Source organism: Papaver somniferum, unplaced genomic scaffold (assembly GCF_003573695.1).
Source record: "Papaver somniferum cultivar HN1 unplaced genomic scaffold, ASM357369v1 unplaced-scaffold_131, whole genome shotgun sequence".
In the NCBI taxonomy this organism is placed as follows: domain Eukaryota; kingdom Viridiplantae; phylum Streptophyta; class Magnoliopsida; order Ranunculales; family Papaveraceae; genus Papaver; species Papaver somniferum.
In genome coordinates, this window is record NW_020622270.1 from 1,295,788 (window position 1) to 1,315,949 (window position 20,162).

The window sequence follows — 20,162 nt, forward strand, 5'->3', positions numbered from 1 at the left end:
GGACCTGCAGTGGCGAATCCGGAACAAAATTTTATTGAGGCACATTTTATTCTCGAAGAACATAACTAAAATCGTAGCTAAAAAGGATCCCACACATCAGCACAGAAGTAAACTAAATACCATAAAGTTCATTCAAATCGAAATGGAAGTACGTTACTGAATATAAAACTTGTAAAGAAAAGAAGGTTTGATCTAGCTAAATCACCAATTAAAACTCAATAGAAACACGCAACTTCTATGTCTGCCCGCGACGACTGCACATATTCTGAAATCTTTTCATGACAATATCATCTCCGATCAGATCGCATAAGTGTCTCTCAATGTAGCAAATCAAAATGTTATTCATCCATTCGTCCCCCAATCGATTACGCAAGCGATTCTTTACAATTTTCATAGCAGAAAATACCCTTTCTACGGTGGCAGTAGCAACTGGTAGAAGTAATGCTAATGTGAGAATTAAGTAAACCAAAGGGTACACTTCATCCTTTTTAGTCTCTACCATTTTGATTACGAGATCAGTAATTCCATTCAATTCTGAAAAGTCATTGCTGGACCTTACATCCGCAATGTGATTTAGTAGTTGATCTTCTAGTAACACAAGTTGAGTAGGAGAAAAATCTCTTGGGTAAAACCGAGCAAAGTGAATCAGTTTATCTTTGTCAAATCCAGAGAATGAGTCTCTTGGACTTAAGCATGCCACAGAAAGAAGTAATTCAGTGTTCGTCTCGGTGAAGCGATTGTTTAGTTCTTGAAGTTGCATATCTATGACTGTGTATAAATACTCAACTTGATAATGATACAAATTAGTTACCTCTTGAGTATTACGCCTTGGTCGACCCTCCCGTTGGAACACATCATTCATATCAGGAACTTTGATACAGTTCCTTGCACAAAAAGAGGATACTTCTGACAACAATGAATCCCATTCGTTATCTCTCATTATCTAGAGTCGTTCCTTGTATACTGTAACTAATTTCATGGCATTGACAATGTCTTGATCTTTTCTCTGCAATGCCTTTGACAAATCATTTGTAATTCTCAGATTCCTTTTCATCAAGAGCAAGCTGAAAATAAAATTGAAATTTTGCAAAGAATCTAGGAGAACCTTAGCTTCAAATTTCTTATCAGAATCCACTGCTAAATCTTCCAAAAGTGTTATAACAGATGAGAATATATTAATCAAGCTTACTATCGTATTGTGATGCGAACCCCAACGCGTGTCACCAGCTCGTTTAAGAGTACTTTCTTGATTAAAGCCTCGCCCAGTTAATATCTCACCACTACATAGTGCCTCAAAGACCGCCTCCGCTTGCTTCTCACGAAGCATATCTTGACGGTTGGCTGATCCAGCTACCACATTCACCAAGTAACTCATTACGACATAAAGTTCTTCTACATATTTATGTTTTTCTTCTTCTTTAATATGTAGTTGCAGCTTTTCTTTCTTCCTCCAACCTCTAAATCCTTTTCCCACAAAGGAATCACCACTACCAGCTCTAAACAAATAGCAACAAAGACAAAACACCGCATCTGTCGAAATGTTATATTCCAACCAACTTGGGTGCTCGTTGAACCAAGAGCCGCAGAACTTTCTTGGCCTGCCGCCAGATATTCTTGTTAGATAAGTGTGCTTCTTTGGATGACAAGGACCTCTTTGTAGGTAAGCTCTTCGAACTCGGTCTCTGATATTGGGATCATAATCAAATATTGGAGTTCGCAGTCCTGGATCTAAAGGTAGACTTGCCAGTAAGTTTTCATTCACATCGTTTTCAGCTGCGCAGGACGGTGCTACATTCTGGGCACTTGAACTCTCAGCATGAATTACATGATTTCGCGTTGTAGAACGCAGGTTTGAGACAGAAGGTGTTGTTGTAGCATTGTTGTCTCTATTTTTCTCTGGAAGTACCTAAGAATTTTTGTCTGAAAACCACAAACAAAATTTCATTAGCCTCACTACAATATTAGAGACCAATGAGTTACAAAGAATACAATTGGTCTCTATGATTATTAAGCGTCACTAGTCACTATAAACAGGAAACACAAAGGCCAAAGCACTACAGTACTATGATTATTAAAGAAGAAGAAAAAAAAGATTGAATCAAATGTTATTATAAACACTATGGAATTACAGAACCATGAAAAATAAGAAACTAAATGTGTTAATCCAAAACTAAACCCATATATCATAACACCTATGCCTACACACATCCAAAGTATTTGCGATTTTCTGCTGTAGTTTAGAAATGACTATAACACCGAACTTAGATTCTTACAGGAATTGTCAATCAACTTGAGCTTAAACTCTTCCAACACACATCCATAAATCTATTCACACAATGGAATAAATTAAACACTATTCACACAAGTTTTAATAAAAAGAGCAACAATAGATAAAACAAATTGGATACACATTTCTTCCCTAATTAACAGATCTTGAGAAGTTGAGGTATTGGATACTAAAATTAAAATCCAAACCCATTATATCTAATTCCCAAAGCCAGCATCCACAGTATCTCAAAAATTGATGACAATTATAGAAATCAGGACAAAGTTTCACTCACTAACATAATGATTATAAGCCACGAAACATAATTTTAAGTAGTAATCACTAATCAACTTAATTTTCTTACCACAGCAAAACAAAGCAATGACACCCACCGGCTGTTTGTAAAATTGCAGTATCACTTTTCCCTTAAAATTGATCAATTTCGTCAAACCTAAAAAAAAAAATCGAAAACCCATCATCATAATAAACCCAAATTCATCAATCAGTAAGAAAATATACATAAATTAAGTGATTCAAGAAGAAAAATATCAAAAATTAGAGTATCTAGGAGGTATGAGTAAAAACCCGTACTTGGAAATTGAATTGATGCAGACGGAGACTGATTAATATTTAGTTGTTCATATAAACCATATACGAACCAAAAATATAAGGAAATCATCGTGATTTCAACAGATTTTCTCCCAATTTTCCTTCATTCTAGGACAGTTTTAGTTCGTGGAAGTGAGTTATGCGCAGGAATAGGGCTGAAATTAGTTTCAGAAGCATATCTATTCCAAGTTTTGGCGTTAATAGAGAGGGGGCATGAAGCTAAATCTGGTGAATATTACACGGGATTTTTTTTTTTAGAAAGTTTAGGAGGGGCCAGTGACCCCACTGGCCCCGGTCTAGATTCGCCACTGAGGACCTGCTAATGTCAGTAATCCAAATTCTTAGTCACAACTAGTTCCATATTTAATTTGTTAATTATCATTTAGGTTGGGAAGTCCCTGCTCATTAAATCTCTATACAAGTATTTTACTATGGACCATATGATGGATGAAATCCGAGGACCCATCACCATTATAACAGGTTTGTTTCTGTAATGTTTGCTTTGCTTTGCTTACTGAATGATTGATTTACCCTACCTATTCATAATATCTTATTCTTGTTTTGTAGGTAAGAAAGCAAGGCTACAGTTTGTGGAGTGCCCTGACTATATTAATGCCATGGTGGATGCTGCTAAGTATGCCGATGCTATGTTGTTACTTGTTGATGCAAGTTATGGGTTTGAAGCGGTGTGTTAATTTATTACGTCTGCAAACAACTACATTCCTGTTTATATAAAAGCGGGAGATCTAATTGCTGTTGTTGATTTCGGGAAACGTTCGAGTTTCTTAACCTTCTACAAGTTCATGGCTTTCCAAAGGTTATGGGCGTTCTTACACATCTTGACGAGTTCGAAGATGAAGCAAAACTGAATGAAACCATAAAGCGTCTAGAGGGTCATTTCTGCTCTGAAATATGTCAAGCAGCAACAATATACAATTTGTCTGGTCTTCATCACAACTTGTAAGTTTCTTTTGCAAAGTTGCTACTTGTAATTCATGCGCCTATCTCATAACAGTTGCTGGTTTAGTGATAATTAATCTTTGCCCTTACATTAAATCTGACGAGCTTACTATCTCAGTTTCTTATCCACCCCATGATTGCAACAGGTACAAAATGCGGGAAGTAGAGAAACTGGCAGAAGACATATCGATGCTCCAATTCCATACATTGTCGTGGCGAGCGGCACATCCTTATGTGCTGGTAGACCGTTTCAAAGATGTTACTCCTCTAGAAAAAGCGCAGAAGGATGCAAATTGCAGTAGAAACATAACTCTCTATGGTTATCTTCGAGGTTGTAATATTAAGACTGGAGCTAAGGTACTTCCTTAAACTAGGTTAATTAATGCTAGATTCTCTCACATCTTAATATTCCTACATCCATGAGACATCAGACGCTCCAGGAGCTACAGATTTCCTTCATGAACCTATTCTTGTTCTGTGACCTTGTCATAATGTATTTGATTTTGCTGTCAGTTTTTTTAAGAAGATGATATCTGCTTATTAGATCATTAATAGACGTCTCATGGATATGTTTCATGGTTTGGATCTAGAAACTTGGTTAGCTCTCACAAAAAGCATGTGGAAAACCAGTGAATGAGAACACAAAAATTACACGGAAACGAACCTGAGTAACTTTGATTCACGTCTTCTACTGTGATATTTCCGCTTCAGACTAGATTTTCTGCCTCGTGGATTCTTCTTTCTAGGTATATAACGGGCTGTACATACCATCACTTGATGTGTATCTATTCACTTGCTTGAAATTTCCGCGCTTGCTTTTATATGTTCTACTACTAGGTTATCATTGGTTATCCCTTATTTAACCAAAAATACTTGATATGCATCTATTCACTTGCTTGTAATGTTGGTTCTGTATATGTTGATGCTTAATATGTTTTACTAGGTTATTATTTAACCAGAAATGAGATGCCTCTTTTGTAAAAAACTCAGGTAGTGTACAAACTTCACATGCATGCACTTTTATTCAACAAATTGACTTGAGGTGTTCCATGCCAGGTGCATATTGCTGGTGTTGCTGATTTTCATTTAGCTGGTGTTAGAAGGGCAACTGATCCTTTCCCTTTACCATCTGAGATGGAGAAGGAAAATGATTTTGCTAAGCTAACCTGCTTGGAGAATGAGAGTTGCAGAACAGGGACCTATCTAAGGTTGGAGGTTCATGGCGTTCCTTTTGGGATGGTTGAAAATTTCAATCCTTGTCATCCTATTCTCGTTGGAGGTATCAGTCTTGACGAGGAAAATGCCTTCTCTAATTTATGTTTCCAATTCAAAGCATATTGTTTATGTCACAGATTAGAAAACTTTCACCTACTAATATTAGTTAAATGCCTTGATATGAAAATGAAAGGGCTACAATTTGATATTTGAATATGAATTAATAGTGAGATGTTTTTCCTGTTAACTTAACTGAACTCTGTTTGTCCGCTTCTATGATAACTTTTATCCGTGTTCTTCTTCCAGGCGAGACTCAAGCGACATAACTGGCATATGAAACTTTTGAAGTCAGGAAACTCTACCACCGTTTCAGCTGGTTGGAGGCGTTACCAGACGAAACCTATTTATGCCAGCGAAAGCGACAATATTCAGCGTCAATTTCTCGGTTGCACTCCCGAACATGAGCATTGTCTTGCGATGTTTTGGGGTCCTCCTGTTCCTCCCCTTACCAGAATTGCTATTGTGCAGAGTAACAAGGTCTGGTGTATTCCACTGAACTTTATACTTGTTTAATTTGTATGCCAACCAAAATGGGTATTTCATCACTGTTCTAATTTAAAGGACCTTATGTCTAAGTTCATACAACTTGTCCTTGTTTCCCCAAAAGATCAGAAAATAAAAATAAAATAATGTATTTGCAGAGACTTTATCTGTTCTGGGTTAAATGGATACTAGTCCCTTTTAATTGTGGTATATATTGTTGTTTCTTCCCTTTCAAATAAATACTAGTCGTTTTTATGTCCATATTTGTTTGCTGAAAGGGTTGCATTTTGAATCAGGAAGCATTTCGGATTAGGGCAAAAGCTGTTGTTCTTGCCCCAAAGCATGACGTGAAGATAATGAAGGAAATCAAGTTGAAAGGAAAACCTCGTAAAATCCTTAAGAGTAGGACTGCTCTGATCAAGTTCTCATCAGATATTGATGTTGCTCAATTTAAAGGTGCGCCTGTTCGCACTCGAAGTGGAATTTGGGGGAAGATCAATGAGGTTTGTGCCAAGTTTGAAAACAAAATCCTCTTTTCTGTATCTAGTATTGAGTGCCAATATGGTTTCTGATGTGTATCTGGATTATAGAACCACAGGTTGCCATCCATTTGCTTTAATGATGATACTTGAATTCACAAAAGAATAGGATTTATGTGGTCTTTCGTACACAAAGTCAAATGTATGCTGCATGATTTCTACGCTTTCCATGGCTGTCTGGTGTGTTAGAGTTGGCAGGAACTGTTCGTTTAAGTGAATGTCTATATTGTATACCCTCTTTGGTTGGTCTGTTTTTGTTGTATGGGCATCTCGATCATTCCTGTTTAGTTTTATTTTGCATTTCTAATGTTATCGGCATTGGGCAGGTGGTAAAAAGAGAGGGGATTGCTAGCTGCACATTTGAGAAGAGAATTCGTGTGAGGGATTTTTTTTTTCATGCCTGTTTTGGGTCAAGTTGTGGCTCCTCGCTTCTCCAAACCATGCGACAGTACTGTTCCTGTTAACAAGGATTCTTTCAAAAAGGTTATTTCCTAATCTGGTCTTCGTTGGCTAAAAATTATGGCTTATAGAATTCCGTGCCCATTTCTGACTTCTCTTTGTTCGAGAGTCTCAGGAAGACCCTGCTCAGAGGCGGCTCATACGACGTGGTATGAAGATCACTGATGGGTATCCTTCTTGCTTCTATCGAAATACAAATCATTTGGCGATGCTCTATAACCTGAAGTTTAAGGTACAAGCTTCTGGTCTGCTTCCCACGATCATCTATCCAAACTGCCTTATAAAACTGTCAGACCTTTGATATGATGCAATTTATACTATCTTTATCCCACATATGAGACTATAATGCAGAGCTTGTTATGGTAAGATATTTAATAAGGCCAATAATCTGTAAGAATGATGCGTTGTTTGATTATGGTCAGAGTGAGGAAAACATCCCCCATAACTATCATGCGTGGATGATTTTCAGCTACCCCCTTAACACAGTCCTAAATATTGTTAAAGGAACTCTTATCTTTATCACGCTTTACTTTGATTGGTGGCTAATGGTGTTGCATATCTTTATCACAATTTACAGCTGATTCAGTTGATGTGGTGTTTATTCTGCACAGTAAAAATAAGGGGAAGTTAACTGTGGTGGTGATGCCCGAGTGAAAATCCTTCTTGGGCAGAAGAAAGGAGTACGACGAGAAACCAAGAACGAAGATAATTTGGAGATTACGATATTTATGATTATTAGAAAAGAGTGAATGTGTATGATATTTATGATTAGAAGAAATGAGTACGGCCGAGGAAGCGGCAGCTTCTGACGGACCAACCATCTATTAGTAATTTCCTAGTTTAATCTGTTGAACCCCCTTATGAATTAGTCACTGCAATGTAACTAATTGGGATTTTTTAATGCACCTGATAGAGTTCTAGGTGCTAGTTCTGCCAAAATTGGTGCAAAGAGTAAAAAAGTCTGAAAGAATTTCCGGACAACTAAAATCATTGACAGCAATTAGGGAAACTAGGGCCTCGAAACACGGAGGAAGATGGTGTTGGAAGGTGATGAAACAAGTAATCAACCAGCTACAAATCATAACTGAGACTGTGAGTAATTCTTACATAAATAACTTCTCCACTTTGGTTGCGTTCGCATACATGTTTCAATAATTGAGAAATTTCTTAGTTTCATTTGGTAAACTCCTCTATGAATTAGTTCCTGAAAGGAGTAACTATCAGTCTGTCACTGTAATGTCTAACTAATTGGCTTTTTTCTATCCAGCTGATAGGATTGTAGGGGATGGTTCTGCCAAAGCTAGGGCAAAGAGGAAGAAAGTCGAAAGAACGGAAAGGTCTGGAGAACTGAAATCATCAACAGGAATTAGTGAACCTGTGGTTGAATTGGAGAATCTGGACCATTATAAGAAGTGTATTGAATTTTCTGTGGAGCTTGAGAAGAAGGAATTGGAGCTTGAGAAGATAAAAGTGGAGAAGAAAGTTGAGCTCGAGAAGAAGGAATTGGAGCTTGAGAAAATGATAGTGGAGCTTGAGAAGAAGAAAGTTGAGTGCACTAAACTCCAGGGTCGAAACCACAAAGACTGCTGCTAGTCATGAGGATGGAAATTGAATATTCGACAATGAGATGTGAAGCGTCTCGCCTTTCTAATTTGGAGAGCCTAGTCCTGAGGAATGGAAATGAAAGTTCAATATTGAGATGTGAAGAGTTGTGTAATTCTGAAAAAATTGAGTCTCAAGTGCAGGTTTTGCAGAATGAAAACAACATGAGTGAACCTAATGCTAAATCCAGCAGTGGAGGGAACAAGGATTCTCATTTGTATGAGTTTCAAACCAAAGAAAGGTGCTGAATGTATATGACGTCGAAGAAGGGAAGGATTGGGGCTGTTTGGAAGAGAGAGCATCTCAACATGGATCATCATCTCAAGCTCATCTGAAAGTGAATAAGAGGACTTTTGGGAACCAGAAGATTCTAATAGTTTTGCTCATTCAAAAACTTCTCTTGGTGACCCTATGGATACGCTGGCGATGAAAACTTTAAAGAGGAACATAGACGAAATGGAATGGAAATCTGAGACTCACTGAATTGCTTTCTTCATTTGAAGAGGATCCTGAGCTCTGTATGAAAGCTGTTTGTACTCTCTATCGACAGAAAATATCCGAGGCTGAAATATCAGCGGGGTTGTACTATCACAGTGACATACTCAGGTACATTAGGAATTCTTTACACTTTACACTTTTCCTTCATTTTCAATTCCATTATGTTTGAAACTGCATGAAATTACTGTTGTTTCAGTGACAGTGCATTGGCCTGTTCAATGTCGCAAGAATTCGTAAGCTTGTTGCATTTATATGCAGTCTATGTTCAATTGTTCAATCTACTTCATGGACACTTTTCATATTCTGCTGCGAAATTAATAGGTTATTTGATAAACATCTCAAATAGCCATATCATATGAATGATGCAATTCCTCCGTTATTTGGGAAGTATGCTCTCACTTTGGCGGTCAGGGGGAAATGACCAGATCATACATCTACCGTTTTCTTTATTACTTGTATATCACAACGTCTGAAAACTTATCTTTATTCTTAGGATTCAAAATATGTCAAGGGGAAATGGCAATATCATACATTTGCCCTTTTGTCATATCCCAGTAAAAATATAGCACATTCTCTCTACTGCAGACTTGTGGTTATAAATTCTGAATCTAAATGGCATTGACACTACCTCCCTCATCAATATTAGATTTAGATATCTGCAGTGACTATGGACTTTGTATATCAATTATCAACAGAGTTGGGTGGACCAGGAAAGTTTAGTGGTCGAGTTTTTTCATGATTGTCAGATAAAAATTTGCTTCCTTCCCAAGATTTCATATCTGTAGTTGTCATGTGAATGGTGAGCAAAGGGCTAGAAAGCCAGACAACAAAATGTGCATAGTTAATTCGAAGTACAAAATGGAAATGAGAAGAATCAACAGTAGTATCTTTTCTTAGTTTTCCATTTTCATACACTTTTGGCCTAGATTGATATTTTCTCTTAACAGGTGGACTACTTTGGCCAAGTTTATAATGGGTGAGGACTGCAAAGGTGACGTACAGAAGTCTGTGAAAGAGTTGGAGACATTGGATCCTAAAGCGGTTGACGACTGCAAGAGGCTGGCTAGAGGATACTCGATTCATATATTTGATATCTACCAAAACGGAAAAGATCCTTTTTTCCATCCAGCTAGAACTGCCAGCCATGGAGAACAAACTGCTAAGTGATAGATTATTGCATAAGTGGCCTTCATTTTTTGCACTAGACATTGCAATCTTAAATTTCCTTTTAACCTCATATAATTTTGTACACTAATCAAATGGAAAGCTGGTTAATATACCATGTGGTACATTGATGTGTATTGAATCTGTAGTGTAGTAAGTCATATTATGCTAGATGCACTTATAGTTGGTTTGATAGGTGTACATGGTGAAAATAACAACCCATGTTTAGCTTATAACATTTCTGTAGCGTCTAGAGGATCATTTCTGCACTGAAATATGTCAAGCAGCAACAATATACATTTACCCGTTTAGAGATAATGTTAGTCTGGTCTTGATCACAATTTGTAAGTTTCTTTTGCAAAGTTGCTTCTTGTAATTCATGCGCCTATCTTATAACATTTACTTGTTTAGTGATAATGTTTGCCCTTACATTAAATGTGACGAGCTTACTATCTCAGTTTCTTATCCACTCCATGATACAACAGGTACAAAATGCGGGAAGTGCAGAAACTGGAAGAAGACATATCGATGCTCCAATTCCGTACATCCTCGTGGCGAGCGGCACATCCTTATTTGCTGGTAGACCGTTTTGAAGATGTTACTCCTCTAAGTGCAGAAGGATGCAAATTGCAGTAGAAACATAACTCTCTATGATTCAAGTCAGTTACAAGGGCAAGGATATGCAGGTTTCAGCTGAAGAAATCTCTGCCATGGTTCTCACTAAGATGCGACAAACTGCTGAAGATTATCTTAATTCAAGTGTTAAAAATGCTGTTATTACCGTCTCGGGTTACTTTAGTGATTATTAGCGTCATGCAACTAGCTAGGGATGCTGGTACCATTTGGGTTTATTGTAATGTGAATCATAAGTAAACCAACGGCAGCTGCTATTGCTTACGGTCTTGGTATGCAAGAGACTAGTGTTGGCCCGAGTTATCTTTGATCTTGGTGGTAGTACTCTTGATGTTTCCATACTCACCATTAATGAGGGTATCTTTGAAGTTTGCTGGAGATACCCATCTCGGGGGATAGGATATCGATGACAGGATGTTAATTCACTTTGTACAAAAGAATTCAAAAGGAAACATAACAAGGACATTAATGGAAACCAAGGGCAGTTAGGAGGGTGGGAACCGCATGTGAGAGGGTAAAGAGGAACCTCTCATGTACTAATCGGACAACCATTGAGATTCATGCGCCCATTACCCATTCTAAATTTGAAAAATTGAACGTGGATTTGTGCAGCAAATATATGGAATCTGTTGAGAAGTGTTTGGGGGATACTAAGATGGATAAGAACAGTGTTCATGAAGTGTTCGAGGGACACTAGAATTCCAAAGGTTCAGTCTCTACTTTGATAGGAAAGAACTCTGCAAGAGCATCAATCCTGACGAAGCTGTGGCTTATGGTGTTGCAGTGCAAGCTGCTATTTTGAATGGTGAGGGGAATGGGAAGGTGCATGACTTGGTGTTGTTGGATGTCACCCCTCTTTCCATTGGTATTTATACACTTGAAGCCTTGAAGGTATTATGAGTGTTTTGATTCCAAGGAACAGTGCTATGCCCACAAAGAAAGAAAAGGTCTTCATTACCACCAAAGACAATCAAACCAGTTCTTGGATTAAGCTGTACAAGGGCGAGAGAACTAAGATTAGTGACAATAACTTGTTTGGTGATTTTGAGTTAAATGGAATTCCTCCTGCACCTCACGGTGTTTTTGAGGTGACAGCACGCTTTGACATAGATGCAGACGGTATATTGACTGTGTTTGCCGAAAACAGGATATAAGGGAGCAAAAACCGGATATCGATTACAAATGATAAGGGCAGTTTTCGAAGGCCGAGATCGAGTGATTGGCTCGAGAGGTTGGGAGGTACAAGGTAGAGGATGCAGAACACAAGAACAAGGTAGAGTTAAGGAACTCCTTTGAAGAATATATGAAAGATATGAGGAATACAATTTGTGGCAAGCGACAATTGGCAGGTAAAATGAAGATCGATGTCGCGGTCAACAAGGCCTCCCAATGGTTGGATAGTAATGAATTAGGTGATTTGGACTAAATGAATGACAAGATGAAGGTATTAGGAAATGTATACAGACCCATCATAAACAAAATGAAACGGGACGACCTTCCAAAGTAGCTAAGAAAAGTTAAAGATGTACCAGCAGGCTTGGTCGAAGAAATCGACTAAATTGGTGTTTACCTTTTCTTCTTTTAATTCAACAAATTTGTTCAACCTAGTCATCTTTAAGTCTTTTTACTCTCATCTGAATGTGATATATTTGGTCAAATACTTGCTTATTAGGAGTTAGACTTGAGGCTTTTAACTTGTATCTTTCATGATTATGAGATCAATATGGTTATAAAAGACTGAAGTTTCTATATGTATAAGAATTTGATTCCGAGCCTTAGTTTCAATTTTCTCTGTGAATTTCTGTTGGTGTGGTTTCAATTTGCTGTGCGCTTGTTAGTCATTTAATCAAAACTTCCAGGCTTCATATATGAGAACTGGGTTGTCCACTTGTTATCCTCAACCTGGTTCTTTTAAGATATCTGATGGAGAGATTTTAGTCTTGGAATATAATCACAGCAGCATTATAAAACATACTGGAGTGCTGGGTTTTTTTCTACATCTTGGTTGCGGATCAGCTTTCGCCAAAGCCATTGCTCAGGCCAGTTTATGGTCAAGTTGCTTAGGCCGGTTCCTATGGGATGGATAAACCCTCCATTTGCCATGCCAGCTAGCCTGGCAAACTGGACGCGCCACTATGGGAGAAAATATAAACGGTCGAGTCTCCACCGAACGGTGGAGACAAGACCGACTGGTTTTAAGAAGACCGCTAGCGGTCGAGCCTCCACCACTAGCGGCCAAGTCTCAAACGCTGACGGTCTTCTTAAAACCGATTGGTCTTGTAATCTTCGCTTATTAAATAGTGAAGCAACGACTATTTCCCCCCACGTTTCTCTATAAACTCACCCCATTCAATTCAATTTAATCACACCTCATTTTCTCAATAACTCTATCTTACTCACTCTTTTGTACCTTAATCATCTGTTTAATTTTTTTTCTTCAACTCAATGGATATGGATTCTTCTGACGAAGAAGTGCGTATTCATATGGATCGATTTGAAGAACAACAACGAATATTCGTTCAGGCGTTGAAACAAATTGATGATGAGTCAGATGAAGATAAATAACTAACCAACAATGTGATGCAGCTAGATTCATCGGGGAAAATACCTAGAGATCCAGAGCCACCAGAAGTGTTCATTAGAAGATATACGTACCGAGGTCAGGATGAATGGCACAAGAAACTGACGCACGATCATTTTCTTCCTGACTGTATGTTCTCTGATGAAAATTTTCAAGGTCGATTCCGCATGCCCAGACATTTGGTGCTAAAGATTATTGGTGAGCTTTGTAAGGTAGAACCTCAATTTAATTATCAGTATGATGCACTGAATATCAGGGGTCATAGCCCTGAACAAAAGGTTACTTCGGCCTTAAGTATTTTAGGATATGGCAGACCTCCAAATTCTAATGATGAGTACCTTCGCATTGGCAAAACAACTGCATACAAGTGTCTTGCGTTGTTTTGCGAAACAATGATTAATCATTTTGGTCCTACCTATTTACGAAAACCAACTGATTCAGATGTTAGAGAAATATTAAAGCAAAATCAGGAAATGGGATTTCCCGGAATGTTGGGTAGTCTTGACTGCATGCATTGGGTATGGACCGGATGCCCTACCTATTAGGCCGGTCAGTATAAGGGTCGTTATGCAAAACCAACGATTATCCTTGAGGCTACTGCTTCTTATGATTGTTGGATATGACACGCTTTTTTTGGTCTCTCGGGATCTCAAAACGATATAAATGTTTTACATAAATCGCCTTTGTTTGAAGATTTAAAGTATGGAATTTCTCCTCAGGTAAATTTCACTATCAACGGGAATCACTACACTCATGGTTATTATCTTGCAGACGAAATTTATCCAAAATGGTCAACTTTAGCTCAATGTACCGTCAGCCACATAGGGGTGAAATGGGTCGTTCATACTCATATTTCAATAGTATACAAATGGATCTGACAAAGGATGTGGAATGGTCTCTTGGAATTTTGAAGCGGAAGTTCGCAATCATTTGTGGGCCTTATCGTGGTCTAAGTGCTCGTGAAATGCATAATACTATGCTGACTTGCATCATTACGCATAACATGGTAATCCAGGAAACTCGTCGTAATAAGAATTGGACTAACCGTCAAGATGAAGACTTAAGGCTTGAGGTTATACATGCAAGAGGATTACCTGCAAGGAACTATGCGCAAATGACCTGTCATATTGAGAACAGAACTCTGTATAACAGGTTGAGGAAGATCTCAGAGCGAATGTGTGGGCTGAGTTTGGAAGAGATGGAGGACGAATTGAGTAGTGTTGTTTCATTTATTTTATTTTTTATTTCACTGTTTTTTTTAAATTGTTTAATTGCTTAAGTTTCATTTGTTGTTCCATAAATTTGTTTTGTAGTTGTTTAAGTTTAAATTTTTAACGGTCATTAAAAGTAGAGGTCTAAACTGATCGCTAGAGGTGTAGACTCAACCGCTAGCATTCCTTATAAATATACAACTTCACTTCATCCATTTCAAAATCACACCTCACTTCTATACAAAAGCTTATCTACTTTCTGGTTAAATTATGGATGATCCTAGATTCACTGAAGATGAAGATTTATCTCTTTGTAGAAACTATGTAATATACTACCTGAAGAGATGTGAAGAACGACGGATGAACGGTGTACCTAGTATGACTTATTTGGGAAAAATTCATGATGCCTTCTGCACAGAGACAAGTAATCCTCATAACCGGGATTCTGCTGCTTTGTTTTGTCGATTCATGACTATCAAAAAAGATCTTGTATATTTTATAGCTATGAAAAAAATTGTCAATCGATATCGTCTTAGAGGTGACACTAATGCTGAATTGGGAATACGAACTCGAGATGAGTGGCGAAGATGGAAAGGAAAAACTTTCGAATACGAAGCGCATTACCAAATTCTTAAGGAGTTTCTAATAACTCGTATGGGATGTTAGGATTAAGTTCAGTTTTTCATGAATGTTGTCAAGTTTAAATTTTAATGTAATGAAAAAACTAGTTTAAGGTTTAATGTAATGAAAAAACTAGTTTAATGGAAAAAAATATAAAAATTTGTAATGGAAAAACTAGACAATTTCATTCACCATAACCAAACTACTACATATTCATTAAGATTAAAGTTGATATATTAATTAATTAAGTGGCACTACTTCATCGTCGTCTTCATCATCCCAAATTGTTTTTCCATGTTTCTCTTGTTTCTTTTTTCTTCCCGTTCCTCTATTAACCTATCTCCATCTCCCATACCATCAATTGTCTGGGATTCATTGTTCCGGTGTTTGCATTTAAAATCTTATTCTTGTCATAGTCTGAAACAAATTTTTCTTGAGTTAGTCGATGTTTTTCATCTCCCTAGTCAAGAAATTGCGGTCTACAACTCATTGTTTTTCGACGGTCTTCTGATGCTCTATCAAAGTATCCATAGTACTACCTCCTTCACTTGCTTCTCGTTCTTGGGCAGCTTTTCTCGCTGCTCTTGCATGATTGCTTCCTAATAATTTTCTCTTAATCGCAGTATTGGCATTCAAGTTGGAATTGTTGTTTCTGGTGGTTTCTCGTGAAGAAAATGGATTATCTGAAGGGGGAGGAGATGATTGAGATAGTTGTGAAGCTGGCGTTGAAGGTGAAGAAGTGTATGGTGAACTTGCATGTATATTTTGCATGTTTCCTAACACTTCTGGATTATATTTAGGCAACACTATCAAAATATGATAACAACTTTCATAAGCAAAAAATTTCCCATGTTTATGGTGCCAATCAGTTCAGCACTTTCGTTCGACACCAACATCGACAAGACCGCTCTCTCGACCACGAGCAGCTTGCATTAGAGCAGCGACATACAAGGCAATTTGGGCATTGATTGTAACAAAGCGTCCAGACAATCCATTTGCATCACGCTCGTTGATTTTCATAGTTTCTTCACGAAATTTAGCAAATATGTTATCCCACAACTTGGTAGATTGTTGATTGGCATCATCGATACTATCTTGTGTAAAGAACACATAGTTTCTGCAAATACTTTCATCTTCGGCTACGGTAAATTTTGCACCCCTAATTTGTTTTAGATTTGGTGATGAAAGAGTTAGATGATGAAATTTGTTTTAGATTAACAAATGTGAAGAGTAGATAAGAGAATGTGTGAGTTAAAATGGTAGATGAATGTGGTATTTATAGGGGGAAAGATTTATGACCGTTGGATCAGATTCTACTCAGCGGTGTAAACTAGACCCGGCGGTCTTATAAAAGCCGCTAGCGGTGTACTAAACACCTAACGGTGTTAACTCGACCGAGCGGCTCGACCGCTCGATAGAAACTTGACCTGGCATGGCTAATTGGCAAATTTGCCACTTAGCCAGGCCGGTTTGCCAGTTTGCCACCTCCATAGTGGGTGCATAAATGTTTACCACACCCATAGGAAGTGGCCTTGATAAAGAAATAGGAATATGACTTCACGTTTTTCAACTTGGTTTGTGCAGATGCTAAAAATCTTGAAGAATACATCGCATGGGTAATGATTTTAATGGGAGTTCTAGGTGCGATTGGAGTTGTTTTTACTCTTCTTCGAAAAGACAGAAAAGAAGCAGTTATCTAAGCATTTTTATCTTATCTTGATTTGGAAACTTCTTAGACCTCGATTAGGTATCAATGCCTGGGGTTTCTAAATCAAATTGCATTCTTTTTAATGGCTCAACATCATCTTTTTTGCATCTTATCTTATGTTTAAGGTTCAAGTCACTCCAAGTATGTACCGTGATTTAAGATTTGTCTTGCGACGGAAAATCTGAGCGCTTAGCTCTGCCATTGGCCAAAATTTACCTCAGCCTGAAATCTTTTTGACCTGAAAATTGTATCATGACCGAAAATATGTTGCATGGCCTATATCATATACACCTCGACCCAAAATTTGCTTCTTGACCAAATATTTGCTCATGGCATTGACAAGAAAGTGGAGTGGAGTTTGGGACTACAGTAAAAGTTGAGCCTATTATCCATTGGGTTAACCGCTGCTTGCCTGCCGTCTCTTCGTTTTCCTTGTCTTGGAAACACCCACTTCCCCCTCTCTCAGTCTCTCTCTCTTAAAATAATCAACTTTTTACAGTAAAACCCCACAATCTCTTTCTTCACTTAAGCTCCCTGAGAATCTCTTAGAAGAAGAAGAACTTCATTCCATCAAACTCTCTCTCTAAAGCTTTTTTTTTTTCTTTTTTTGTAAAACCCCATTTTTGTTACTTGTCTTAGCAATTGATATATTCTTTTTTGAGTTTGTTTTGAGTTCTTATCATTAGTATGGTTGAAAGAAAGAACTGAGGGAAGAGGAGGAGCAAAAGCAATAGGAATAGATTTCTATTCATGTGTTGGGGATATGGTTATCTCAAGAAAATCGTGTTGAGATCAAAACTGATGATCAAGGAAATTGCTCTTTCCTTTGTTGCAAAGACTTCTTCACTTCACCTGGTAGTTTCTTCCTGTTTCCCTCTTTATAAAATCGATTTTTTTTTAGTACCCATTCCTCAATTTCTTTCAGTCTCTTCGTATTACTAATTTACTAACACACTGGTTGTTTGTCTTTCAGTTTTATCAAAGTTTAAGGAAGAAGAAGAAGACTCAAATTCCAAATCACAGTATTGGAAAGTTACTAATCCAACTCTCTCTCTTTTCCATCTTCAAGGTTTAATCTCCTCCTACCCTCTATTACTTGTTGTTTTGATTCTCTGAAAAAATTTGTCTTTTTTGTTGCCCATAAACTTCAAATTTGAGTTCCCTATCTAATTAAATTTTGTTTCCATTTGGGCCTAGAGGGTTTTATTTGCATCCATTTGATTGAACATTGTTTCCATTTTTCATAGTGGTTCATTGTTATGTCAACATACTAGATATCCATTTTTAACAATATGTGAAAAACCATTTAGGTATTAATGTGGATGTTGCGAATGATTTTGTCTCACCTCTACAATATGCTGCCACTGTTGGCAATCACGATACTATTAAAATTCTTGTGGACTATGGTGCCAGTGTGAGTAGCATTTACCTTTTCTCCATGAAGAGGTTTAGCTATCACCTATTGTTTAGCTAATACTCAAGCGATGATAACCTAAATTTCATCCTAATTAAATGCCAACTACTTGGTTATGACATATATGTAAAGCTAAATCCCATGTACACTATAGTTGATAGATGAGCACTTGTTCCCCCTAATATAACTAAAAGTCTACTTTTCATATTGTTTTTAAGTTTGAGTCTCTGCCTTGTTGCTTTATATGTTTTGCTTATCAGCTTACTTGTTGAAAAGATAATGTGATCATAATACCCCATCTCCCCACGTACATATTTGTTATATGGAAATGATAATACCATATGATCATTCCTTTTACTTCCACAGTTGCTCCGTTCTATTTTCTTTGAGCAAGGGTGTCATGAATCTACCTTCTGATTTATCTTTGCAGCCAAATTTGGTCTTCCATGATACATTTACTCTATCCAATCCCAATCTTGGAGCTATTAGAGCAACCACAGTCACGGCCAAATTTGGGGACTAAACTCAAATTTGGTCTCAAAATATGCCGCAACGGAAGGGACCAAACCCAAATTTGATCGCCAAAATTAGGGTTTGAGACCAAATGTGGTCGTTAACCCAGACTAAACGAAATATAGTGGGACGGAAGTATTAATAGCGTATGAAAGCAGACGAGATTTTAGTGACCGTATGAAATCAGACGGAAGTATAATTAACGTATGAATCAGGCGCATCTATAAACTCCGCCTAACCAAACGCATGTAATACATACGCCCCAACACAGACGTAGTTATATTGTACGCCCCAATGGGACGTTGGTATATTTTACGTCCCAATGGGACGTTGCTTTAATGTACGCCCCAATGGGACGTTGGTATATTCACTCGTTTAGTGGGCTAATACGTTATTAGAAGAAGATTAGTGGGCTAATACGTTATTAGAAGAAGATTAGTGGCTAATATTTATGTAAATTCACTAATCAGGCGGTCATTAAAAGTGCGCCTGAATCAGGCGGTCATTGAAAGTGCGCCTGAAATCAGGCGATCATTAAAAGTGCGCCTGAATTAGACGGACATTAAAAGTGCGCCTGAATCAGGCGCACATTAAAAATGCGCCTGATATAAGACGGTCATTAAAAGTGCGCCTGAATGAGGCGGACATTAAAAATGCGCCTGAATGAGACGGTCATTAAAAGCGCGCCTGAACTGGGACGGTCATTAAAAGTGCGCCTGAACTGGGGCGTTTGTTATACTTCCGCCTGACTAAAAATAGTCTTCCACGACTGTGGTTGCTCAGTGTAAAATGCCAATTTTTTTTAGCTTTTGGTCTGCTATTTGGCATTTGGTCGACTCCATGACTGTGGATGCTCTTAGGGTAACACAAATCATCAAGCTGCACTGCATATCCAAACGTTACAAATATGGTAAGCTAATTTTACTTGAGGTCTCTGTTGTGACTGCTTTGCTACTTCAAAGGTTTAACAGTGGTACACATTTGACTTTATAAAGCTTCATGGGCCACTTTGAGTCGAATGACCAAAGAGCTTGCCTTGATTATTCTTCCTTGCGCTAGAACAGCGCAACTCTCTTGAGATGATTCCTTGATGTCACTTATGGTTGTTTGGGTTATCAAATTCGACTTTTTCTTGTCACTGTGCAGACTAAAACTAATAGAAGTCACAGCTGTTATCGACAATCATCGTCAAGGTGTTGAGATTCTTTTTCCAGTGACTTCTCCAATTTCATCAAATGTTGACTGGAGTATGGAGCATAAATGGTATAATGAAGCATGCGAAATCCAGGAAGTTCAACAAAAAGGTAAATGCTAAATACAATATGAATATTTCTTTTGAGGATTTGATAGTGGCTTACTATTTTGGCACTAAAATGACTTCAGTATCTTTTCAATGGCTTGCTGTAAATCATCTATTACAAGAAGTTCTGGCTCGATATTAGTTTCCAACTTTCATGCAGTGGAGCTCATGAATGTGTAGTTTGTGCGAAGTTTCAAGTAAATTTATTGTATTTTATCTTCATTACTGACAGATGAATCGTAAAGCAATGGAGTATTTCTGAGGCAAAATCAAGGGGAACAATTGCATTCCAGACAATGAGTATTGGCTAGCAGTATATTGGTATT

The 20,162-nt window shown here is 37.7% G+C and overlaps 2 protein-coding genes across 2 annotated transcripts; one reads left to right on the forward strand and one right to left on the reverse strand.

The window, feature by feature from the left end:
* Positions 1-943: 943 nt before the first annotated feature.
* LOC113332323 lies at positions 944-2,321 on the reverse strand. Its single transcript, XM_026578875.1, has 2 exons — positions 2,316-2,321; positions 944-1,906 (listed from the first exon to the last, which is right to left on the reverse strand). The coding sequence occupies exons 1-2, from the start codon at positions 2,319-2,321 to the stop codon at positions 944-946; spliced, it is 969 nt and encodes a 322-aa protein (XP_026434660.1).
* A 10,747-nt stretch (positions 2,322-13,068) lies between these two features.
* LOC113332324 lies at positions 13,069-14,287 on the forward strand. The gene is made up of 4 exons (XM_026578876.1): positions 13,069-13,417; positions 13,763-13,788; positions 13,887-14,075; positions 14,222-14,287. Exons 1-4 carry the CDS (start codon positions 13,069-13,071, stop codon positions 14,285-14,287), a joined length of 630 nt encoding a protein of 209 aa, XP_026434661.1.
* The last annotated feature ends 5,875 nt before the right edge of the window (positions 14,288-20,162 follow it).